The sequence below is a fragment of the Gallus gallus genome, chromosome 17, assembly GCF_016699485.2.
Source record: "Gallus gallus isolate bGalGal1 chromosome 17, bGalGal1.mat.broiler.GRCg7b, whole genome shotgun sequence".
Classification (NCBI taxonomy): Eukaryota; Metazoa; Chordata; class Aves; order Galliformes; family Phasianidae; genus Gallus; species Gallus gallus.
The window spans coordinates 8,304,480-8,325,103 of NC_052548.1; the positions used below are offsets into that span (position 1 = coordinate 8,304,480).

At 49.2% G+C, this 20,624-nt stretch overlaps 1 protein-coding gene across 1 annotated transcript; it reads left to right on the top strand.

Moving 5' to 3' along the window:
- The first annotated feature begins 10,227 nt into the window (after positions 1-10,227).
- On the top strand, positions 10,228-20,444 carry PPP1R26 (protein phosphatase 1 regulatory subunit 26). The gene is made up of 3 exons (XM_046901807.1): positions 10,228-10,360; positions 12,445-16,435; positions 19,826-20,444. Exons 2-3 carry the CDS (start codon positions 12,558-12,560, stop codon positions 19,860-19,862), a joined length of 3,915 nt encoding a protein of 1,304 aa, XP_046757763.1. The 5' UTR covers positions 10,228-10,360; positions 12,445-12,557; the 3' UTR covers positions 19,863-20,444.
- The last annotated feature ends 180 nt before the right edge of the window (positions 20,445-20,624 follow it).

Here is a 20,624-nt window from a genome sequence, read left to right on the forward strand (position 1 = left end):
CAATGTTTGGCAGTTGTGCAGTTTTCCTTGGGAAATGACTGCGGAGCCTTCAGCCTCCCCCCCTCGTGTCTTTAGCGGCACCAGGAAGCCCCATGCCTGCGGGCTCTGCCCGCCTATGGAAAAAAGCAAACCTAATTAAATCACAGAGCTGCAAGTGGCACTTTTCCTTTAGCATTCCTTCTATTTTACACAGTGCTCGGCTGTGCCATTAATTACCACCTTCAATTGTTTGTCGCTGCGCCTTCCCCTTTTGAAAAGCATTTTGCCTCAGTGATGGGAAATGAAAAACCAAACCTGGTGAAAGCATCAGGGGAGGACAGGAGGGATCCTGAGGTGCAGCTCCACAGCCTCGAGCCCTGCAGCCTCTCCGTGAGGGTTTTCCTGCATGCCTTATCTGAGCCAATCTGCTCTTTTTTCTCCCATATGGGATCATGCAATCGTTAAGGTTAGAAAAGACCACTAAGGTCATCAAGTCCAACTGCTGACTTATCAGCACTGTGCCCACTAAACCCTGTCTCTAAAATATATAAGTTGTGGAGAGAAAAAGAAGGGAAATATAGCTGGGGGCACCTGTAAAGGGCAGATCCTAATGGTCTGGGTTCAGCCCCTGAGCTGCCCTTTGGAAGCATCTCCAGTTAGGAACCTGTGGTGGGATAACTGAGATCAGAAGTCTCTCTGCATGGGACGGGGCTCCGCTGGATGCAGCCTTGGCAATGCCAAAGGGGCATGTGGAGGATCATAAACCCCAAAGTGATGAAATAGGGGAAAAAATCCCACATCCAGGGGTTTCGCAGTACTTGCCGACAGGCTGGGCTGAGGCTGAGCAGCTGTGTGTGGGTGCTCTCAGGGCTGTGAGATGCTTTGTGATGTGGCCCTGTAGAAGGACCATTAACCCTGAGGGCAGCCTGAGCCCTGGGCAGGAGCAGAGACATGGGACAAACAGTGGAGCAGAGCCTGCTCCCAGCCCAGCTGGATGTGACCCTTGGGCTGCCATAGGCCGCCAACGTGAAGATGCAGTGGATTGTTTGAACACATGATGAAAACCCTTGAGTGAGTTTGAACTCAACGGGGCATTGTGAGGCTTAATTAATTTATGTCCAAAAGCACTTTGAGGGCGTCAGATGAAAGAGGTTATTACCAGAGTGCAAAGAGATCCTTTATTCTGCAAGATGGAAGCGGGAACAGCCCTGGCCATGCTCTCTCTTTAAAGAGCGCGGGCTGTTAGCACAAAGCACAGTGATGAACGGGAGCTATTTTTTTTTTTTTCCTAGTCTTATGGAAATGATTCTGCAGCATCTCGTGATGACACATCATCCTGGCATGAGAGGGCAGGGAGAAAAACAGAGCTAACTCTTTCTCCATAAAACCGTTGCAATGCCGTTGGAGTTTGGACTGAATTCCCCAGTGACCTTAATGTCCCTTCGTGAGCTGTGGCATCCCTAGGGCTGCAGATGGCTCTTATCACAGAATCACAGCACCGTTTGAGTAGGAAGGGACCTTTGGAGGTCATCTGGTCCGACTCCCTGCAGTGAACAGGGATAGCTACATCTCCATCGGGGCGCTCAGACCTCGGGTGTCTCCAAGGATGGGGCATCCACCAACTTCATCATAAAAAAACTTTTCCCTTATATCCAATCTAAATCACCCCTAAATCTCTTGCTAAAGGCTCCCTTGAAGCATTTTGGGGATTGGACACTGGGCAGCCCAAGGGGTCCCAGGGTTCTCTTGCAGCCTCTTGCTGCCACGTGTTCTGCTGAACTCAATGGGGACTCAGTGTCAATGGGGACTCAATGAACTCAATGTCCCCATCTCCTCTTTTGGGGTTTTGCAGATCTGGGGAACGCCAGTGTCCTCCAGAGCCTGCCTGGGTGAGGGGTCTCAAGGATGCAGCTGCTGAGGCAAATGGAAGAGCTAATAGGGAGCAAAAATGAGAGAGGAGCATCGTGATGCTTCTGCTCCAGTCCCCAGTATGGGCGCGTTGTAGGGGGGAACTGACCCTGAAGTAAAAGCCATGGAAAAAGCATGGAAATAAGTCCTGCATAAATCTGACCTGAGCTATGCTGCGGCTGGGGATGGGATTTTTTGTTTAATTATTTGGTTTTGCTTTCTGTCCAAACGGCAGAAATGGTAACTCCAGTAGAAGCTGTTTGCACACAACAGCTGAATTGCTTTGAGAATGGGCACTGCCATGAAAGGGAACGTCTGATGGCACAGGGCGTCAATGGGAGTGGGGGCACTCTGTGGGGTCCGGGCACAAGGCTGCCTCTCGCCCCGCTATGAAATGCGACATCAGATGTATCTGTGCAGCAACGTATGCAGCATCACAACGTGCTCCCTCTCTCTTCTCGAGACACCATTTGTGCTGTGAATGTCACGGCAGTCTTTCGGAATAACTTCTCCCAGCATCCCAGCAAGTGCAATGGAACCAGGGGACCATCTGTTGGGAGCTGGGCTGCGTGGGGCATCCCTCCCTCACTGCAAAAACCCCAAAACGCCCTGTATCTCCCACAGACACCCTTATCTGTGTCATGACAACACTACGTTGGCAGGTGAGGAGGTGATGGGGTCTGGGAAATCCATAGCTTACAGCAGATTCTCACATGTGCCTTTGGCACTCAGCCCTCGCGTCATCTTTCAGGGTGAAATGTCAATGGGATTGTCTCTGTGTGCAAGATTCCTTCCCTGAAATAAGTCAGCAGCAGCAGCACTTCAAGCCGTCGTGGGTAAAAGACATCGCAATTTGATTTTCTTGTCACTTACTAAGGGAGGGAGAAGGATTTCATCAACTTTGCTAAGATGGAGAAGACCTGTGGGAGAAACCCCCTGGCAAGGTGCCCATTCCCTGTGGCCAATGCAACCAGCTCCGACAGTTGTGTCACCTGTCCCACCCCGTGTCACACATCCCACCCCATTCTGTGTCCCATCCCATTCCATATCCCGTGTCACCTGCCTCAGCCCATGTCACACATCCCATCCCCTGAGGAACGCACGGTTTCAGCCCTTTGGTTAATGAGAAGAGAAAAAAAAAGCTGTTTTCTGAGGGAAAAAGAGCAGAATGCTGTGTTTGTTGTGAGGTGCTTGCTTGCTGCAAGGAGCTTGCAACGTTCTTTGCAGTTAAAATACAGCCGTAGCATCATGCAATGCTTTTTATACTTTCTCTCTCTAGGAGTACGATGTGGATCAGGGAAAAGGTCCGAGCAGCTTCTGATAACAGCCTCGCTCAGTGTCTTGAAAGAAGTCCGGGGGACAGAATGGTCTGCGTCTGTAGAAGTGTTTTCCTAAAGGGCTATTCTCCTCCCTCTGCCAGCCGTGGAAATGGCCATTCTTTACAAAGCAGGCTGGGGGGGGAACAACCTCACTCTGAAGATTCCCATCAACCAATTTGCGTTATTAACATCCAAAATTAGTCTTTCCTCTGCCATAATGATTAGGATAACTGAGAGTTTGGCAATGCCAGCCAGATCCTCAGATCCACAGCTCTGGGATGTGCCCGGGTCCACAGCACCGAGCTCCGGTCCTGCAGAGCCAGCCCAGAGCCTGGCACAGCACTGAGAGCAGCAGTAACAGCGGGCAGACTCAGTTCTGCCTTGAAAATACACTTTAATCAACACTTATTGGATTAGCGTTGAAATCCGAGCACTGCTGGAACGCAGAGCAGCCGCTTCTCCACCACCAAACCCTGCTGGTTTTAATCGTGCCTCCCCCCTGCAGCGATTGTGCTCGGAGCAGAATCATTATGACAAGGGACTTTGGTGCCAAGGTGGAAAACTGAAACCAGCACCCGAACCTGCAGGGCTCAGCCTTGCTCGCGCTCCGGCACGCTTGGCAACGCATGGATTTTTTTTTTTTCCCCATCTCAACAAAATGTCAAAAATGTACTTAATGAGAAGTTCTCCTCTTTCAAATGAAGCAGTAATCTGTCAGAAGGGAAAATCTGCTGTAAACTTAGTCAGAGCTCATCCCTTGACTCCTTGCCAGCATGCATTAAGGTTCATTAGCGAGCGACGCTGGGCTGGGCGCTGCGCGGCGCGGGGCTGGACTGCCATCTACAGCCATCTGGGAGAATTAAGAATTAAGGAGCTGTCCTGGGGCTCTTCGTCCTTCCCACCTCTCTTTCTGGTTGGGTCTTGGGGTGTTTTTCAAACAGAATAATACAAGGGATGCTCCTGGTAAGGGAAGAATGCCAGGGATGCAGGGCAGGCAGTGTGAGCTGAGCGGTTCTCCTGACCCTTCATTAAGAGTTTATTTTGTCTTCTGTGCTGAGCCAAACTCACAGCAGAGGCTCCAGCACCGGTGAGATAGGAGCTGGGATGTTCCTACATGCAGCCCCACTGTGCAAGGACCCGGCCCTGTGGGCATACAGCAAAACACTGCTGATGGAAGGGATGCACCCAACCGAGAGCCGTGTGATAGCAGCTCCAGAAAGATCTGCAGGAGAACATATGGCGTGTTTTCAAATGCACCCATAACATTTATTTAAAATACAGGCTATAAAGCTTTGCCAGCAAAACTTAATGGGAGGAAACCTGTCTTTAAGCTGGAAAGTCTCCTACTGTTTCTCCCAAATCGTTAAGCTTGTGTTTATTTGGTTTCAACCTAAACAAATGGGGATGTTGCAGTGAGAAAGGGACCCAAGATGCCCCTTACTTCTGTGGGTCAAACAGCCAAGCAGCTCTGCAGCAGGAGCTTCTCCCATTGCACCACACAGCCCTCAGTGCGCTGAGCTGCTGTGTCTGTCCCGAGGTGGTGGCCATGGAGGAGCAGAGTATCTGTGTGCATCCCCCTGCTGCCTTCAGTTGGCTCTCCAATGGGACAGACACACCAGGAACAGCAGCAGACACGCTTCTCCCATTGCTTTGCCTCCACAGCAGAGTGATGGTGCCTCACAGGTACCCGGCACAGACCCTTATGTGAGCAGGGCTGTGCCCCACAGCACCCACTGTGGGACAGAGGGGACCTCGGAGCAGTGGCAGGGAGCTATGGGCAGTCCCACAGCCTGCTGCAGGGCTGAGGTCTGGGCTGCATCCCAGTGCGTCAGTGGTGCTTTGTGGCAGCTGCACCATCTAGAGGAGAAATGAGTCGAAGAGAAGAAACGGGTGGTAGAGCAGGGGACCAGATGGGCCATCTTCTGCAGAGAATGGGAATAGGAGGAAGAGGAGTCAGAGGTGATGCCACTGCCTGTGTCTATCATCACCATCTATGCTTGTGGCTGATCTCTTCTGGCTGCAAGGAAAAAGCAAATTAAAATTCTCAGCCTGCAGCAAGACTGACTGCACACCTCTGAGCCTGGAAACAGCAGCGTGAAAGCAATTCTGTGGCTCAGCTGGACCCGTACTGCCTCTCCTTCTCCAGACAGACGTACCAATGACACTCAGGGATCACTGCGGAGGGATGTGACCATGTGTCTGACAGTGCCCTGATGCCCTTCCTGCAGCATGCTGAGCACCAAGCATGAGCAGGTGCTACAGACACAGCTCTGCCTACAACATCTGGGGAGCAAACCCCCAGGGCCGTTCCTGCAGGGATCCAGGGAGAGGCTTCTCCCTCCTTAGCAGCTCCCTGCAGCACAAGGGGAGGCAGCAGCTCCATTCCCATTGCTTTTAATTTTGTTTTTCCTTACCACTCAGGCCCCAACAGATTGCATAAGTCACAAGGAAACACTGATCGCATCCCAAGTGCAACCACGAGCACATCTCAGCTCCCAGTCCTCCTCGTTTGCTGACACCCGGATTTCTCCTCCTCCTCCCACCAGCTCCAGTTCCTTCCCGTATGGCTGCAGGCAGCTCCGGCTCCCAGCCCACGGATCTGCCTCTGCTCCCTCCCACTCACACTTGTGGCTTTGCTGAGCCTTGGCCAATCCGAGGGACAAGCAGAGGGTGTCCCCAGAATAGGGTGCAGCGTAGGGTGCAGTGAGGAGCAGCAAAATGCAAAGTGCTTCAGGTGATGGGGAGGGACACCGCAAAGAGCCCCCCAGGTTAGTGTGCAGCACTGCAGGAGCCAAGCTTGGGGTGGCTCCCAGGCAGCTGATGGCTGCTCCCAGGGTGCAGCATGGATCAGAGGGTGCAGGTTGTTTCCCAAAGGGCTCAAATCACAAATCCCACTCAGAAGCAAGAGCTTTCCTGCGCACCGTGATTTTAGCATTCACCAAAGGACAGGATTTGATCTCTTCCAGCATTTCCAAAGCTGTTTTGTCTCTGTTGCCCTGAAGCCGTTCTCAGTGCACACTCAGTGTTTCTCCATCCCTGACAGCTCTGCGGAATGGCAGCGTGAATCTGAGCCCACACTCAGTCTGAAGCTATCACCATTGGAGGGATGCCATGGCCTTAAGAGCCCCAAGGAAAAGCAAGAGGAACACATGGGGGTGCAAACAAGGAGTGAGAGTAGTGGTGATTTTTAGTTTGATCCAGAACTTACTTAAGGAGGCATTAAGGAAGGCAAATTGTTTGCAAATCCTTAATCAACGCCTGCTGAGGCAAAACAGGTTTTGCATTTGCAAGATGTGGGTGAGCAAATCCCACCGTGCCCCACAGCCTTTGCACCATCCCTGACTACCACGGTGTCCCCAGGTTGGTGGCATCCCGCTGTGGCACTTCGGACTCTTCCTTCTGCATGGGGACCTAGAGAAAAGCCACCTCCTTTGTGCCATGCTCCAGTGAGAGCCTTTGAGCAGCTGCCAGCAGCCCCGTGGTGCATTCACCACCAGAGGTTTCAGTTCTTTGCAGCCGAGAGAGTCCGTGAGTGCTAAAAATAGACAGCATTCCTTGGAGGTGATCTGAAAATCTTTCCTGCATGCAGAGATGCTTAGGGTTGGTGGGCTGGGCAGGGGTTGTGCATGGGCATCAGTCACAGCAGCACATCACAGGCAGAGCTGATGGAGCTCTGATATTCAATACAAGTTTGAGACTTTCCTGAGCCCAGGGGCACGTAAGCCCTGAATTCACATGAAAACACGTGAAGGCTTTCAAGGAGACTGCTCTCCTAGCGCTCAGTTTGTACCCATGCAGGATGCTTTCTTGCTGCGCATTCATGGCAGAAGCAGTTCTGCTCCACTGACCCAGGTGAGGACCTACAAGGGGATTTCAGCAATACTGGCAGAAGCCAGCAGAGCAGTAGTCATAGATTCATTGAGGCTGGAAAAGACCTCTAAGATCCCAAAGCCCAACACCAACCCGACACCATGCCCAGTGACCATGGTCCTCAGTGCCAAACCTCTGTGGTTATGGAACACCTCTGGGGATGGGGACTCCCCTGCTCCCTGTGCAACCTGTGCCAATGCATCACCATTCATTCAGAGAAGAAATTTTGCCTAATATCCAACCTGAAATGAAGGGAATAATGAGGGGAGCTGGAGAGCACATGGTGATTTCTTTTTCCTCCCTTCATCCCCTTAAAGCTCCCAGCAGTTTTGGCACACAGTCAAAGCTTAAGTTTCCTTTTGAAATATACAGCAACCGCAGCACTTCAGTTTCATTACGGTTTTTCTTTGAGTAGTGGGGACAACATCTGTCCCACCTTTGATGCTGCCCTTTAACCAGTCCATCCTGAAGGGCACAGACCCTTTTCATCACCTTCCGCCACAGCTGCTGGCACCTAATGCCTGTGTTTATATCCCTGATTGTGGCTGAAATCAAAGTGTTGCTGGGGGAAAGTATGGGAAAGGGAAGGGAAGGGAAGGGAAGGGACAGAGAAAAAGGGGTTTTGTTCCTGTGTGTCCCTCAGGGCTCCCACCCAGGGCCTTCCCACGCCCTCCACTCCACTCTGCACATCCCAGAGGCTGAAAAGGGTCTTCCTCCAAAGCAGGCAGCTGTGCCCCCAGACGTGCTCAGCTCGGTGTGGTGTAGTGGTCAGGAAGGAATAGGAAGTTCTCCAGATGTGACTCCATGCAGTCCCGGTGCCGTTTCCCCCGCTGTCAAAGCTGTTTGCACAGCACAGCTCTGCTCACGGGGCAAATAGAAATGTTCAATACCCAGCGCTGCTCGCTGGCAGTTTTCACAGGCATCTCTATTCCTTTCTTTCTAAATTAGATCTTTCTATTATAACTTCAAGGCCTCATGAGTCTCCTTGGCATTTATTAAATAACAACTACACTCTCTGATTTACCATGTTACTACATGATCCAGCCACACGCTACTGCAGCTCACAGCACGAGCAAACCCGTGCAAGAGGGAAGCAAGTGCTGGAGCCCCCCGAGCCCCATTCCCGACCAGAGAGACGCAACCCGTGCCATTTATTTAAAGGCAATGCTTGCACGACTTCTTTGACAAAAGCTTTGGAGCTCCTGAAGCTCGTCACCGTGGAACCCAAACACTTGCTGAGCTCCATGCTCAGTCCACGCTCCCCCCACCTCCTTCCCTTGCACTTTAATGGATCCATTTTGCCCCCAGACTTGAAGACGTGTTTGGGGAACACAAAACTGCCACCGAAAGGTTTGCAGAACCCGAGGCTGTGGCTGTCCCCGTGCCCCCAGCTGGCAGCACACTGACTCACATCCCACCGACAGCAATGCAGCCGGCGTTAACGCGGCTCCACGCGAAAGCAGTAATTGGCCCTGAATCCACAGGTCTCCTGACAACAGGGAGAGCTGCGAGGTGAGTCCTTTCATTCTTACCGTTTTAATCTCATCCTTTTTCTTTCTGGATTTAAAAAATTAAAAAAAAAAAAAAAGAAGTAGAATCATAGAGTCATATCAAATCCATCGCCTGAGCTCCTGCTTCAGCCTTGATAGCCCACAGCAGCTTTTGCCTCTAATGTGTGCAGAGCCACCTCTAATGAGATCCCATCCCTACCCCCCGCAATAAGCTGCAAATGGGATGTGCAGATCCTGAGGTCAGGGAGGATGTTTCATTTCGAAAACACGAACGTTTCCCTGCCATCCCCTAACAAGGGGCCCAATTAGTGCTGGCGACTTTGTCATCCACCCAGCAGGGACATGTGGACCACTGCTCTCATTTCCACAAAGATCACGGATCAGGAAGACAAACCATCCCTAATGGGACCTCGGGGAGGAGCTCCCCGTTCATTTCGAGCTGAAGGATACACACGGAGACCACAGGATGCCACCTCAGCTGGTGACAGCCGAGCTCCCAGCAGCCAACATCCCTCCCTCCCCTCTGAGCAACCGTGTGTGCACCAGCACATCGATCAGGTTGCTGCCCACAGCTTTGACTTTAATTTTATTTTTAAAGCACATTCGCATGCAAATTGACTTGGCCTGGGAGGATACGTGAGTACAAGAGCCCTTTCTTTCCTCTGGAGTGGCATTAGGAAGAACGCGGTGAAACGGAGCAAAGTTTCCTCACCTCCAGGCTGCAACTCTGCAGCTAAGGAAAAGCCAGCTCATTGTTCTCTCTGCACACAGACGCCGGCTGTGCTGTTTGCAGCAGCCTTGTTCAAGCAAGCCATTTCGGGATATAAAAGCATACCACATATCCCAGGGAAAAAAAAAAAAAAACACAGGCAAATGTCTTGTCAGCTGTTTAATCTATTGTAAGAGTAGGAGCTAAATCAATCTGAGTCTGTAACTGCCTGGCACAGCCCTGCCCCACCTCCCCAAAGAAGCAGGCCAGGTCTGGAAAGGAATTAGGATGTGATGCTGGAGTCCAGGAAAAAGGATGATTCCTTCTGCCTCGGGCAAGCATCCCTGGGCTGAAAGCAGATGGGAATCCTTTCCTCAACACTCAGCCCCACGTTCGTGGGGCACTGCTGCAAGGTGAGCACAAAAACCGCTGGAAGAGATGAAGCTCCAGCGGCAGTGTTTGTATGGATGGAACGACGTCTGCTCGGAGCAGGGCTGAGCCAGCCACGGGCAGGCAGGCAGCAGCGGGGCTGGGTGTCAGCCTGTCACCTGATAGACACCAAGCCGTGCTTGTGACCGAGAGCTGCGAGCGGTGCTGCGGCACAGCGCTGAGCAGCTCCGCGCCGCTCGGGGTCCGCAGCTCCGCCGCGTGGGAACCTCAGCGTGGGAAGGACGCGCGCTCGGCTCTCCGAACTCTGCTCTACTTTCGCATCCCAAAGCCCGGCCGTGGGACAGCGAGCCGATGTTTTGCTGATGCGCCGAGTTCCTTCTGTGCTGGAAGGAGCGCAGCCCGCCTCAGTTCCGCGCTCCCTCCGCACACCGCCCCGGCCCGGCCCGTCCCCGCCCCGCTCCTCCCGCAGCCGCTGACCGCGGCGCTCCGTCCGCTCTCCGCCTCCGCGCCGGGCCCTGCGGCGCATGCCTCCCGCTCCCCGGGGCAGGGGAGGAAGCGCCGCCCGCTCCTCCCGCACGGAACGGAGCGCCGAGCCCGAGCTCGGGGGTCCGCCGCCGCCACCGCCCCTTCTGCTCGGCCTCCCCCCGCGGCGGAGGAGGAGGCGGCGGCCGCAGGTGAGCGCTGAGGGCTGCGCGGCGCCGGCAGGCCGAGCCGGGCCCGGCCGAGGGCGGCGGAAGGCGGGAAGGGAACCATGGCGGCGCGGCGGGGCCCGGCCTGGGCGGGCGGCGGAAGGCGGGCGGCCCCGCGGCCTCTGCGCGTCCCGTCGCGCCCCCTCGGCCCTTCTGTGCGCGGACTCCCGGGAAGCGTCCCCTCGCGGAGCCCGTAGGGGTGCCCCTTCACGCCCCCCGCGGCGTGCCGGGCCCGGGGAGGGGACGGCTTCCCCCGCGCGGGGTCCGGGGCTGCGGAGGCGCCGTGAGGCGGTGAGGGCCCGGCGCGGTGTCCGAGAAGCTGCGGGTGCCCCATCTGTGCAGGTGCCGGAGGCGGGACGGGGCCCGGACGGCCCGCTGTGGGGGTGGCAGCCCTGCGCTGCGCGGTCCCCTCCCAAAACATCCCATAACTCAGTGATGGTTCTGTGAGTTGCCGGCAGCCCCGCTGGCCTCAGAGCAGGTTGTCCCGTCTGCCGTGGCTGGGCTGCCGTGGGTTCGTGTGACAGGACGAGGGGAAACGGCCGCAAGTGGCAGGTTGGGTTGGACTTCAGGGAATGCTTCTGTACAGAAAGGGTTGTGAAGCACTGGGATGGGCTCCCCAGGGAGCTGGTTGAGTCACCACCCCTGCGTGTGTTTAAAACCCGTTTGGATGTGGTGCTCAGGGACGCGAATGAGCGGTGTGCTGTTAGTTAGGGTGGTATGGGCAGGTTGTGGTTGGACTCGATGATCTTGAAGGTGTTTTCCAGCCTGAGCGATTCTATGATTCTATCCCTTCGTGTCTTCACACAGTGGGCTTCTATAGCTCTTAATTGCTGTGCTCTTTCTCCGAAGGAAGTCGGTCGTATTTCAGCATCAGAGGTGGTAAATAAATACAGGTGCCATCAGCACACATCCCTGCGATGCATTGGTGCCCCAGGGGTGCTGGCTGTGGCCCCAAGGAGTGATGTGGAAGTGAACCCCAGTCCTGTGTCACAGCTGTAGTGCAGCAGCCATCCGAGCACGGGATGATGAAGGCATCTGCCCCATTTCTGGGAACTGTGGAAATAGGTTAATAGGAAATAAGCTGGGTTCTTTGTGAAGCCGGGAACTTAAGCGTGTTAATTGCATTTCTTTGGGATAATTAGGTGTTCCAATTTCTGTTTGAACTTCAGCTGCTTCTTATGAGGAAGGCTGTTTTTAATTTATCATTGCCTCGGTGGATGTGTTGGTATTTTAGTATTTTAGAAACTATTCGTTTTTTTTGTAACAGTCTTGGTTCTGACCCACATCACAGCAGACCACTCAGCTGCTGCTGTGAGACACGAGCCAGGTGGATTCATGGCCCAGCATGTGAAGGGTGAAGGATGACCTTGATCCCCATGCTTAAAGCTGGAATTGTGCAAGACTGATATTTTGTAGCTGGTTCCCACTGAGGAGAAGAGAATGCAAGGGATGGACTCCCAGAGCTCAGGTTAAAGTGTGTTATGCGAGGGTGTTCTTTGGCAAAGAGTTGGCAAATGAAATGGCAAAGCATTCGTTCTCTTTTGCCACAAAGTTCACTGCAAAATATCAGAATGTTAGTGTAGAAGGGAGGTCTCACACACCTGTGCACTGAAATATTAGCAAGATTTATTCCAGGGGTCTTGGCAATGCGGGGTTTTTTAGGAACATTCTCGAAAGATTGTGTGGCCTTCAATGGAAGGCATAGGAAGAATTTCGGGAGTGAAGATGCTTATCTGAATTGGATTCTGGATGTTGTAGGAGCACTGGAAACCACAAATGATGAGTGCTTTGTCTTATCCTTAGTGACAGTAATGACAGAATTTACCATTTCAGGGGATGTTGAGCAGAATTATCTGACACGGTTAGTCTGAGTGTTAATAATTTACAGTTTGTGTTACCGAGTATCATTACATGGAAATTTTAGAAGCTTGACATGTAATACAAAGTATTTTCTTTTTTTTTTTTTTTTAATCGTAGGATGGAAAAGAGACCAGTCTGAAAACCTTCCCCTTCGTGGGCTTTGCAGGTGTCTGCTAGAATGTTTCTTATGAATGCTTCTCCTCTGGTAGCTCTTCAGACACAATGGGAATCCTTTGGACCAGTGAGGAATTGTAGATACCCTGTTTGCTTCTCTGAGTCTGAAGGGGACGTCACCAGAACCTCCGTACATGCAAAAGTTCAGATGATCATAAGAAGCCTGCAAAGTCAAGAGTCTCCCCTGGGTATGAACAATGAGTGTGAATGTATTATGCAGAAGAAACAAAAGGGAGAAAAAGGCACGAGCAATAGGGTTGCATCTAGCACCACACTGCTCCAGAAGCATCCTAAATACACCAAGAGGAGTTGTCCTGCTGATTCAGATGACACTGAAGAGAATGTGGAGTTTGGGACTCTCTTGCTTGATTCTGATAGTGATGATTCTGTTGACCGAGGCATAGAGGAAGCTATTCAAGAGTACTTGAAAGCAAAAGGTAAAAGTGACCAGTCATTACAGAGGAATGCAGAGTGTTCTGAAAACATATCCAGAAACAAAAGGCTTAAGAGAGAATTCTCCCAGAACAAAATGTCTAGTAACCTTCTCCCTGTGAAATTTAAAGCAGATATGCTCTCTGAAGAGTACTTTTCTGACCAGCTTGGAATTGGTAAAAGACTACAGCCTGCTTCCCCTCAAAGCATCAGTAGTGATGACTCTTTTGAACAGAGCATACAAGCTGAAATTGTGCAGTTCTTGAATGAGAAGAAGCAACAGGAAATTAGCAAGTGTGTAATTGGGCAGGATAAAAAAGATTCCCATGTGAGATCTGTCCTTAAAAGCAACAAACAAACTACTAACAAAACAAACTGCGGTGCTGTGAAGCGAGGTTGTAACGCACTCCTCTTGAGACACCATCCCAAGCTACGGAAAACCAGCACGCAGTCCAAGTGTTTGAAGTCTAAAATCCAGGAAATGCCTGGCGATTTCAACCGAGTGGACCAAGCTTATCTAGAAGCGGCCAGCCAGCCCTGGTTACTGCAGCAAAATAAAGAAAGTGGAACTAACTACTGGGAACCTAGGGGAGCACTTATGGATGAGAGCATTCACGGATCCGACTCAAGTAGCGATGATGGTATTGAAGAAGCCATTCAGCTTTATCAGCTTGAGAAGATCAGGAAAGAGGCAGGTCACACAACGGACTGTGTCCCTTTGCAAAGGGAACAATTTGATACAAAGGGTATAGCGGACATTTCAGCAAGCCTGACAATTAGCTCAACAAAAAGTGCCTCACCAGAAACCTGTAAAAGCCCTACAAGCAACAAGAGGAAAGAAATTAATTCAAAGTCAACAGAATTAGAAAGCTCCAGCAATGACTTTAACAGACTGTTTAAACCACTGAAAAAAGCCAGGCATTTTGTACCTCCGGAAAACAAGATTGCTGCTTGCGAGCTCACATTGCAGGCCTCTTGCAGAGCAGACACATCTGCAGAACTCATGTGTGCAGAAGCTATTCTTGATATTTCCAAAACAATCATGCCATCCCAAATGGGAAGTGACAGCAAATCCCTCGCTGCAGATTCCTTCTTTTCTCCCCAGCTTCTCTCATCCTCCCATTGTGAAAGTGACAGCAGCCTTGTGGACAGCGATGATAGCATAGAGCAAGAAATCCAGGCTTTTTTGGCTCTGAAAGCACAGTCAGAAAGCCTTGTAACAAAGCCTCCTGGCCTGTCACACTCGATCCAGATGCCTTTGCCGTCTGATCAAAACAGCCTCGGTGGTACCCTTGAGCCTTCTCTTCCCAAAACACTGAAACTATCACTGAATCGTAAAAAGGGACTTAAAAGGGAAGGCAGAATAGCAAAGCAAGGTGCATCAAAAGCATCCGAACAGCTGGGGATGGGATTTTTTCAGCCAGATAACTACTCAAAAGTTCCTGTGCTCCAGGAGGGTACCCTGACCAGCCCTGAAGGACTCTGTGGTGCTCAGATGCTCAGTAGCAATGAGACTGAGCAGCAGCAGCTGTCTTCTGAGCTGTCTGAATCTGTTGGCAAATGTGTGGCCTTGGATTCTGGAAATCCTTTTTTGCAGGTTCAGAGTGGCACAAGAAAGCTTGTGAAGAAGACCATCCGAACTCAAGAGGGAGATGGTTCAGATGATGAGAGCAGTTCTCTGGATAGCGACGAGGACCTTGATAGTGCTATTAAGGACCTTTTACGATCTAAAAGAAAATTAAAGAAGAAGTCTAAGGACCAGAAATCTCAGTGCAAGAAGAGAGTCACGTGCACTGAGACAGACAGTCAGCTGCTGGATGAGGTTAGTGACCTTCAGCAAAGTGAGTGGAAATGTAAAAATCCCATGCTACTGAAAAGCTGCCTCTCAAAATCTAGAAAAGCTGTGAAAGAGAATGCAGTCAGAAATCATCCAGATAACATAAATGTCAGCCTTTCAAGTGAAAGACCAGAAGCCATTAAGAACGTAGAGTTTGATTTACAGCTTAAAAAAGGATGTAAACCTGAACCCATTTCAAGCCAGAATAACCTGCAGACAGCTAAAAATAAAAAATGTACTTTCACAGCTGCATCAGGCACTGATGATAGCAGTTCAGTGGATAGTGATGACAGCATTGAACAAGAAATTAGGAAATTTTTGGCAGAAAAGGCTAAAGACTCTGCAAGCAATTCAGAGATGCAAAAAAATGAGGCAACTCTAGACCTGTTGACCAAACAAACTGCAAATAAAGGAAAAGTGAAGCAACAGTCGGTTGAAAACGAGATAGACTTCTTGCTGGATCGGACTAAAAAGACTAAGGGATCTCAGCAAACTGATGAGTTGAAGAGCTCTCAGAGAATGGAAGGGAAAAGTGCAATGCTACCTGACAGTGGGAAAACTGCTTCCTCTGCAGAGAATGTTTCTTTTAATACTACTGGTCAGTCAAAAGCTAAACAAGGGATGGTGGGGGTTAAAGGTGCTGCTGGTGAGTTACCTGGGAAAGCAACAGGTAAAAAAGATGTCCCTAATACAGAGCCTATGCAGAAAACGCTTCCACCTAAAACCAGCAAAAATGAAGGTCGTAAAAGACAAAAAGTAAGCAGTGCAAAGCCTAGATCTAAAAGAAAGAACTCCTTTCAATTAAAGATTTCAAGTAAATTTATTGCAGGTCTGAAGCATGCTCGGGAGAGGAAAAAATCCATGCTTTTGAACAAAAAGCAGAAATCAGAGCATTTGCTCAACCAGAGCAGCTCGTCAGGAACAGAGGTAGCTTCCCAGGATACAAATGTACTTACGCGGGAAAAAGGAGCCCCGCTGCCAAAAGGTGAATGTAGTGGGGAGAATAAAATAGCAATAAAAGAATCCAACTCTTCTCAGAAGCTCACTGTAGAAGTGTCAGGTCCCCGTGTAGCAGAAACATGTGAAAGACCAGATGCTGCTCCTTTGTATATCAAAGAAGCAGAGGGCTGCAAAAAGGCTGCTGCTGCAGGAGACCAGACGGATTCACATCTGAATCTCCCCTCACAGGGGCAGAGTGTGGCAGCAGGACAAGTAGATAAGGTTTGCAGAGGTACAGACAAAGCTGAGAGCGTACAGATGGGGACTGAGGAAGGAGATAGCCACAAAGACAGCTGGGCAGATTCAAATGTAGGTCCCCCACTCCTACAGCACAGTATGGCAGTGGTAGAAGCAGATAAAGTTAGCAAAGAAACATGCCAGCAGAGTATACAAGCAAGTGGTCATGGAGAGAATAACCAGCAGGACAACAGGCAAGATCCACGTGTAGGTTGTGCGCTGCAGGAGCTAAATGTGACGGCAGTAACAGCAGATGAAGCTAGTGGAGAGGCATGTGCAGGTAACAGTGAGCACATGTGCATGGAGGAGGAAAGCATTACCTGCCAGGACAGTGACAGACAGTCAGAAATTCAGGTATCCAGCTCCAGTTGGGAAGGCAAAGTGCCTGTCCTGCAGAATAGGGAAACTGATTGTGAACCGGAACCAGGGCAGGAAGTTTTAGAGAAGGACTGTGCAAAATGTACTGACACACCAGCAGGGGACAGCCCAGATTCCTTCATGAAATTAAAGGTATCAAATAAGTAAGTACGCTTTTTATTTTACCTCCCACAGTAACAGTCTTTTTAGAAAATGACTATCATTGTAATTACCTTGATACGACTTGAGACATGAGAGACAGTGGGAGAAGGTGATCATAGACACGCTAAGGTGAAAAATGCTTCTATATAACAGGGATATCATGGATAAACGTACTTAGATTTTGTAGAATTTTGTAAATTATTTAAAGCGTTCTAAGGAAGTATTTTTTATAATGATTTTTAGTGCTCACATTACTACAGAATGCTGTAGCTCTTGTAGATAAGGAGATACCGCCTAATCGTGCTTTAAATTATGAGGCCTCTAATCGTGTTAAAAGGAAACCTGTTTGGGTGCAGAATATATTTGTCAGTCTGTGAGGAGATCCCAGGCAAACACAGCATTTACTGACAGCGCAGTGCTTTGGAAGCTCACTGCCTGCCATGTGTTTACACTCGAGCTGCCTTAGGACAATCCTGTGTCCCCGGGGACTGCGGAGTGAACTCACCAAGCAGAACTCCAGCAGAGTTGGTGCGGCTGCAGGTGCAGAGATCTGGCTATGAAGATCCAAATGCAAATCCACGCAAGCAAAGAGGGTCAGTCTGTCTGCTCCTCCCCTGTACAGCAACCACAGTGGCCAGGGAAAGTACCTTTGGAATGCTGAAAACCTTCTGCTAGCAGATGATTCAAAGCACAATTGCAGTTGGAATGAAGTGAAGGATGTCTGTTCAGACAGCATGACTTCTGTGGATGTCACTAGACTTGGGTGTTGCTGGGCCTGCAAGGCTGAAACAATTTCCTCGCTACTCTTGAGTCTAATTCTGATGCCCTGCAGTTACCCAGCAATGTGTTTGGATTTTTCCAAATGAACTTTCTTCAACTGAGTGCCCTTACTTTTCTTTTTCAGAAGTGGTTTCTAAGATGTTACATTTCTGTGAACTTCTACTTTCATTTACAATTTTTGTGCAATAGAGCAAAGCTGTATTTGCTGTAGGAAGTCCCTAGCAGAAACGCCAAGGATATTTTCAGCACTGTTCTTTCATACTTAGAGAGTTTTCTCTCTTTTTCCAGCACCCAAAATAAAGCAATTTTTCACTACTGTCTTTTTTATTTGAACTGACTTTAAATGGCATTCGAGCAATGCTTTTATATCACAATGAAAGTGTTCGCGCACCAGTTCCACTGAAAAATCCAAAAGGTGTGAATTGAAGCTGTTGACTGGTTCTTTCATTTTCATTTGTGTGTACTGAAGTCCTCTGAGTAGTTTGTTCCTGCATCTCGTCCTGTGAACCGATTTGATGCTCTCTTTATTCGGTCTTCTACTGAGTTTCTAAGCCAGACTACCATTTCGGCTCACCTCGTTTGTTAATCACTTCAGCAGTGTTCCTGAAGGCTGGCCTTAATGTTCAGAAACGGAGCGAAAGCAGTCAAGAATGGATCTGGTATCGCTCAGTATCTCCAGATATGATTGCATTTGCAGAATATTGGCAAACTGCAGCGTAGCATAGAGTAGAAAAAGTAACCGTGGCACGTAGAGAAATAGGAGACATCCTTTGTGTGTTTATACTGTCGTGCAGTTGCATTTTAAACATACTTATAGTGGTCACTTGGCATTTCTTATCATTGGGCCACCTTTCTGTAGTCTTTGGGCTGGTTGGTGGAGGAGTTCACTGCTGGCTCACTTCATTTTTGTGGTAGGATACCTTGGAAAAGTGGTTTTTTACTTAGATCATGCCTGCAGGAAGTTTGCACAGGCATGCCTTTGTGTCTGCCTTGATTCAGCTGCAGGATTTGGGCATTTTGTTTGGGATAGGTGAATAGGCTGTATTTTAAAACTGAATTTTTCAGAGTACCTTGCTTTCAAAGGATTAAACCGTACGTGCTAGCGATGGTGGAAGCACTGTGTACCATTTGTATGAAATAAGCTGAATGTTTTTCAACGTTCCTCACTAATCCAACCTTAAGGTTTACGAGGTGTCTTGTGCCCCTGTCGGTGTGTCTGTGTTCTCAGTACTACTTGTGAACTGATTCACTTCCAGTGAAGATGCAATTCTGATTACCTTGTGCTTTAAATACAAGCTAATTTCAAGCAGCACTTTTTTAAAAAATTGATAAAACTTGATTTGTATATAGGAAATGGTGTACATTGATACGTTTATAATGTTTAATAAATGGGGTTCTGACCGTGGACCGTGAAACCAGAGTGCTGCTGTGGTTTGTGTCTCTGTTACTGGTGAGCAGTGTGTTGTGTTACAGCTTCTCCCTCCTGTCTGTAGTCCAGAGATGCAATTAATCCATGTCAGGATCACCTGGGAGTGAAGGATGTCTCCGTCAGAGTCAATCCAGTTTGCGTTGGCTGAACCTGGGAGCAGTGCCACAGCTCCTCTGCTGCTCCTGCACCTTTCATCCTGTTCTCTCAGCCACCAGCAACCTGAGGCCGTCGTCCCCTTGGACAGCAGCGTGTGATGTCCTTGTGAATGAGACAGAGCGCAGATCTTACGTGATGTGGCCATTTAGGGGAATGTTCTTAGCAGCAAGAAGACAAGAAGAATCTCCTATCAGCCAGCCGGCCGACCCTGTCTTGGCTTCTCCAGTGATGGCCAAAAAGGTTGAGTGCCCTCCTTATTTCAGCCCTCACAGGGAATTAATTTCATTGTGCAGCTTTGGCAATGCATACAAGGACAGAGCCATGAACTCAGGTCTGCTCAAGGAAGTGAAGAAATTGCCTTTTTTTTAATGAGCTGCCTTTGGCTTTTAATGAGAAAAAAAAAAAAAAAAAAAAACCATGATTGGGTACATTGTTTTATTTTAATGACAGAAACTCTTTCTGTGCTTTAGGAAGGCAATCTTAGGGATCCTCAGAGGCCCAGGAGGACTGCCTTTGTTTTTTATAAGCAGTTCTTTGCTGCTATACTAGGAATCTGTTTCAAATTGTGACTGCTTTATATAAAGGAAGAAACACTCCATCTCTGCCACCGTTTCCTTTATAAATGTATATGCTCAGGGCTGGCTGAGCCAGAGCTCGCACACTGCTCCCTTCTCAGCCAACCTCAGTGGAGTGCATGGGGTCACATTACCCCAACACGTTACAGGATGCAAGTTATGTGAGGGTGGTGTAAGGCACAGAGTGTGCAAAACTGTTCGAAGAAACTGTTTTCAGCTCAGGAATTAAACAAAAAGGGGAATAGTTAAGGCATGGAAGAAAGGACGTGGGTGGTTTTAGATCAAGTATGGAAAGAGATGGAAAATAGGTGACAAAACCCACTAAGTTTATATTTCTAAGAGCTCCATCCCTAAATTATTCCACCTGCAGAAAAATCAGTGGATAGAAGCATTTGTAAAACTGCCACAACTGTTTGCTTTAATTCTGCCCTTAATGTTACTTCTCATTTCAGGAGAAGAAAGAGAAGAGAAACGCAAAGCGTTACCTAGAGTCTAACGGAGGAATAGCAGCGAGTGAGAGAAGGTTGCTTATCTATTTTAATGCATTGAATATTTAAAAAGTTAACTTTTCAGGCCCATTTCTGTGCCCGGTATTTACTTCCTCACGTGCGTTGGTGTGTTTTTGGAAGGTTGAACTTAGCTGGCTGTTTTTGCCTTTGAGATAACTAAATGAATTGCAGTGCAGGGCTTGAAGTGTTTGTTAGGCTTGCTTGAACTCGTGTTCGGCCCAGGAGCACACACTGGGCTTTGAATGTTTAAAATGTTTAAAAACAAAACCCACCACAGAATGCAGGCCTGGTGGCATGCTGTTCAGTCTTAGACTTCAGGTGTTCAGTGATTTCAACTGAGCAGAGCAATCTGTTCTTCCTCCAAAGCTAAACGAGGCCTTGACTAGCTGGGAGTCCTATTAAGAAAATGCATCCTAGAGTTTGAAGTTGGGGGGTGTTCCTAGAAATGCACTGCTACCTTTAACCTGTTAACATAGCTATTTTGTCACGCTGTATACCAAGCTGAAAGATCCTTTACTGTGTTCAGGAGGAAAAGTTCTCATTAAATTCCAATTTAACTGTCTTACCGCATGAACTCGTGTGTTATCCTGCTGCTCGTTGTGCCATACGAGCTCTTTTTGACAGCCTGTGCCATTTCATTCCCCCTGGAGGTAATTTTCAGGATCACTTAAACGCAGTGGATTCCTGCATGTGTTTCTTTATTAAGACAACAGCTCTGAAACAGGTCTGCAAGTTTAGGACA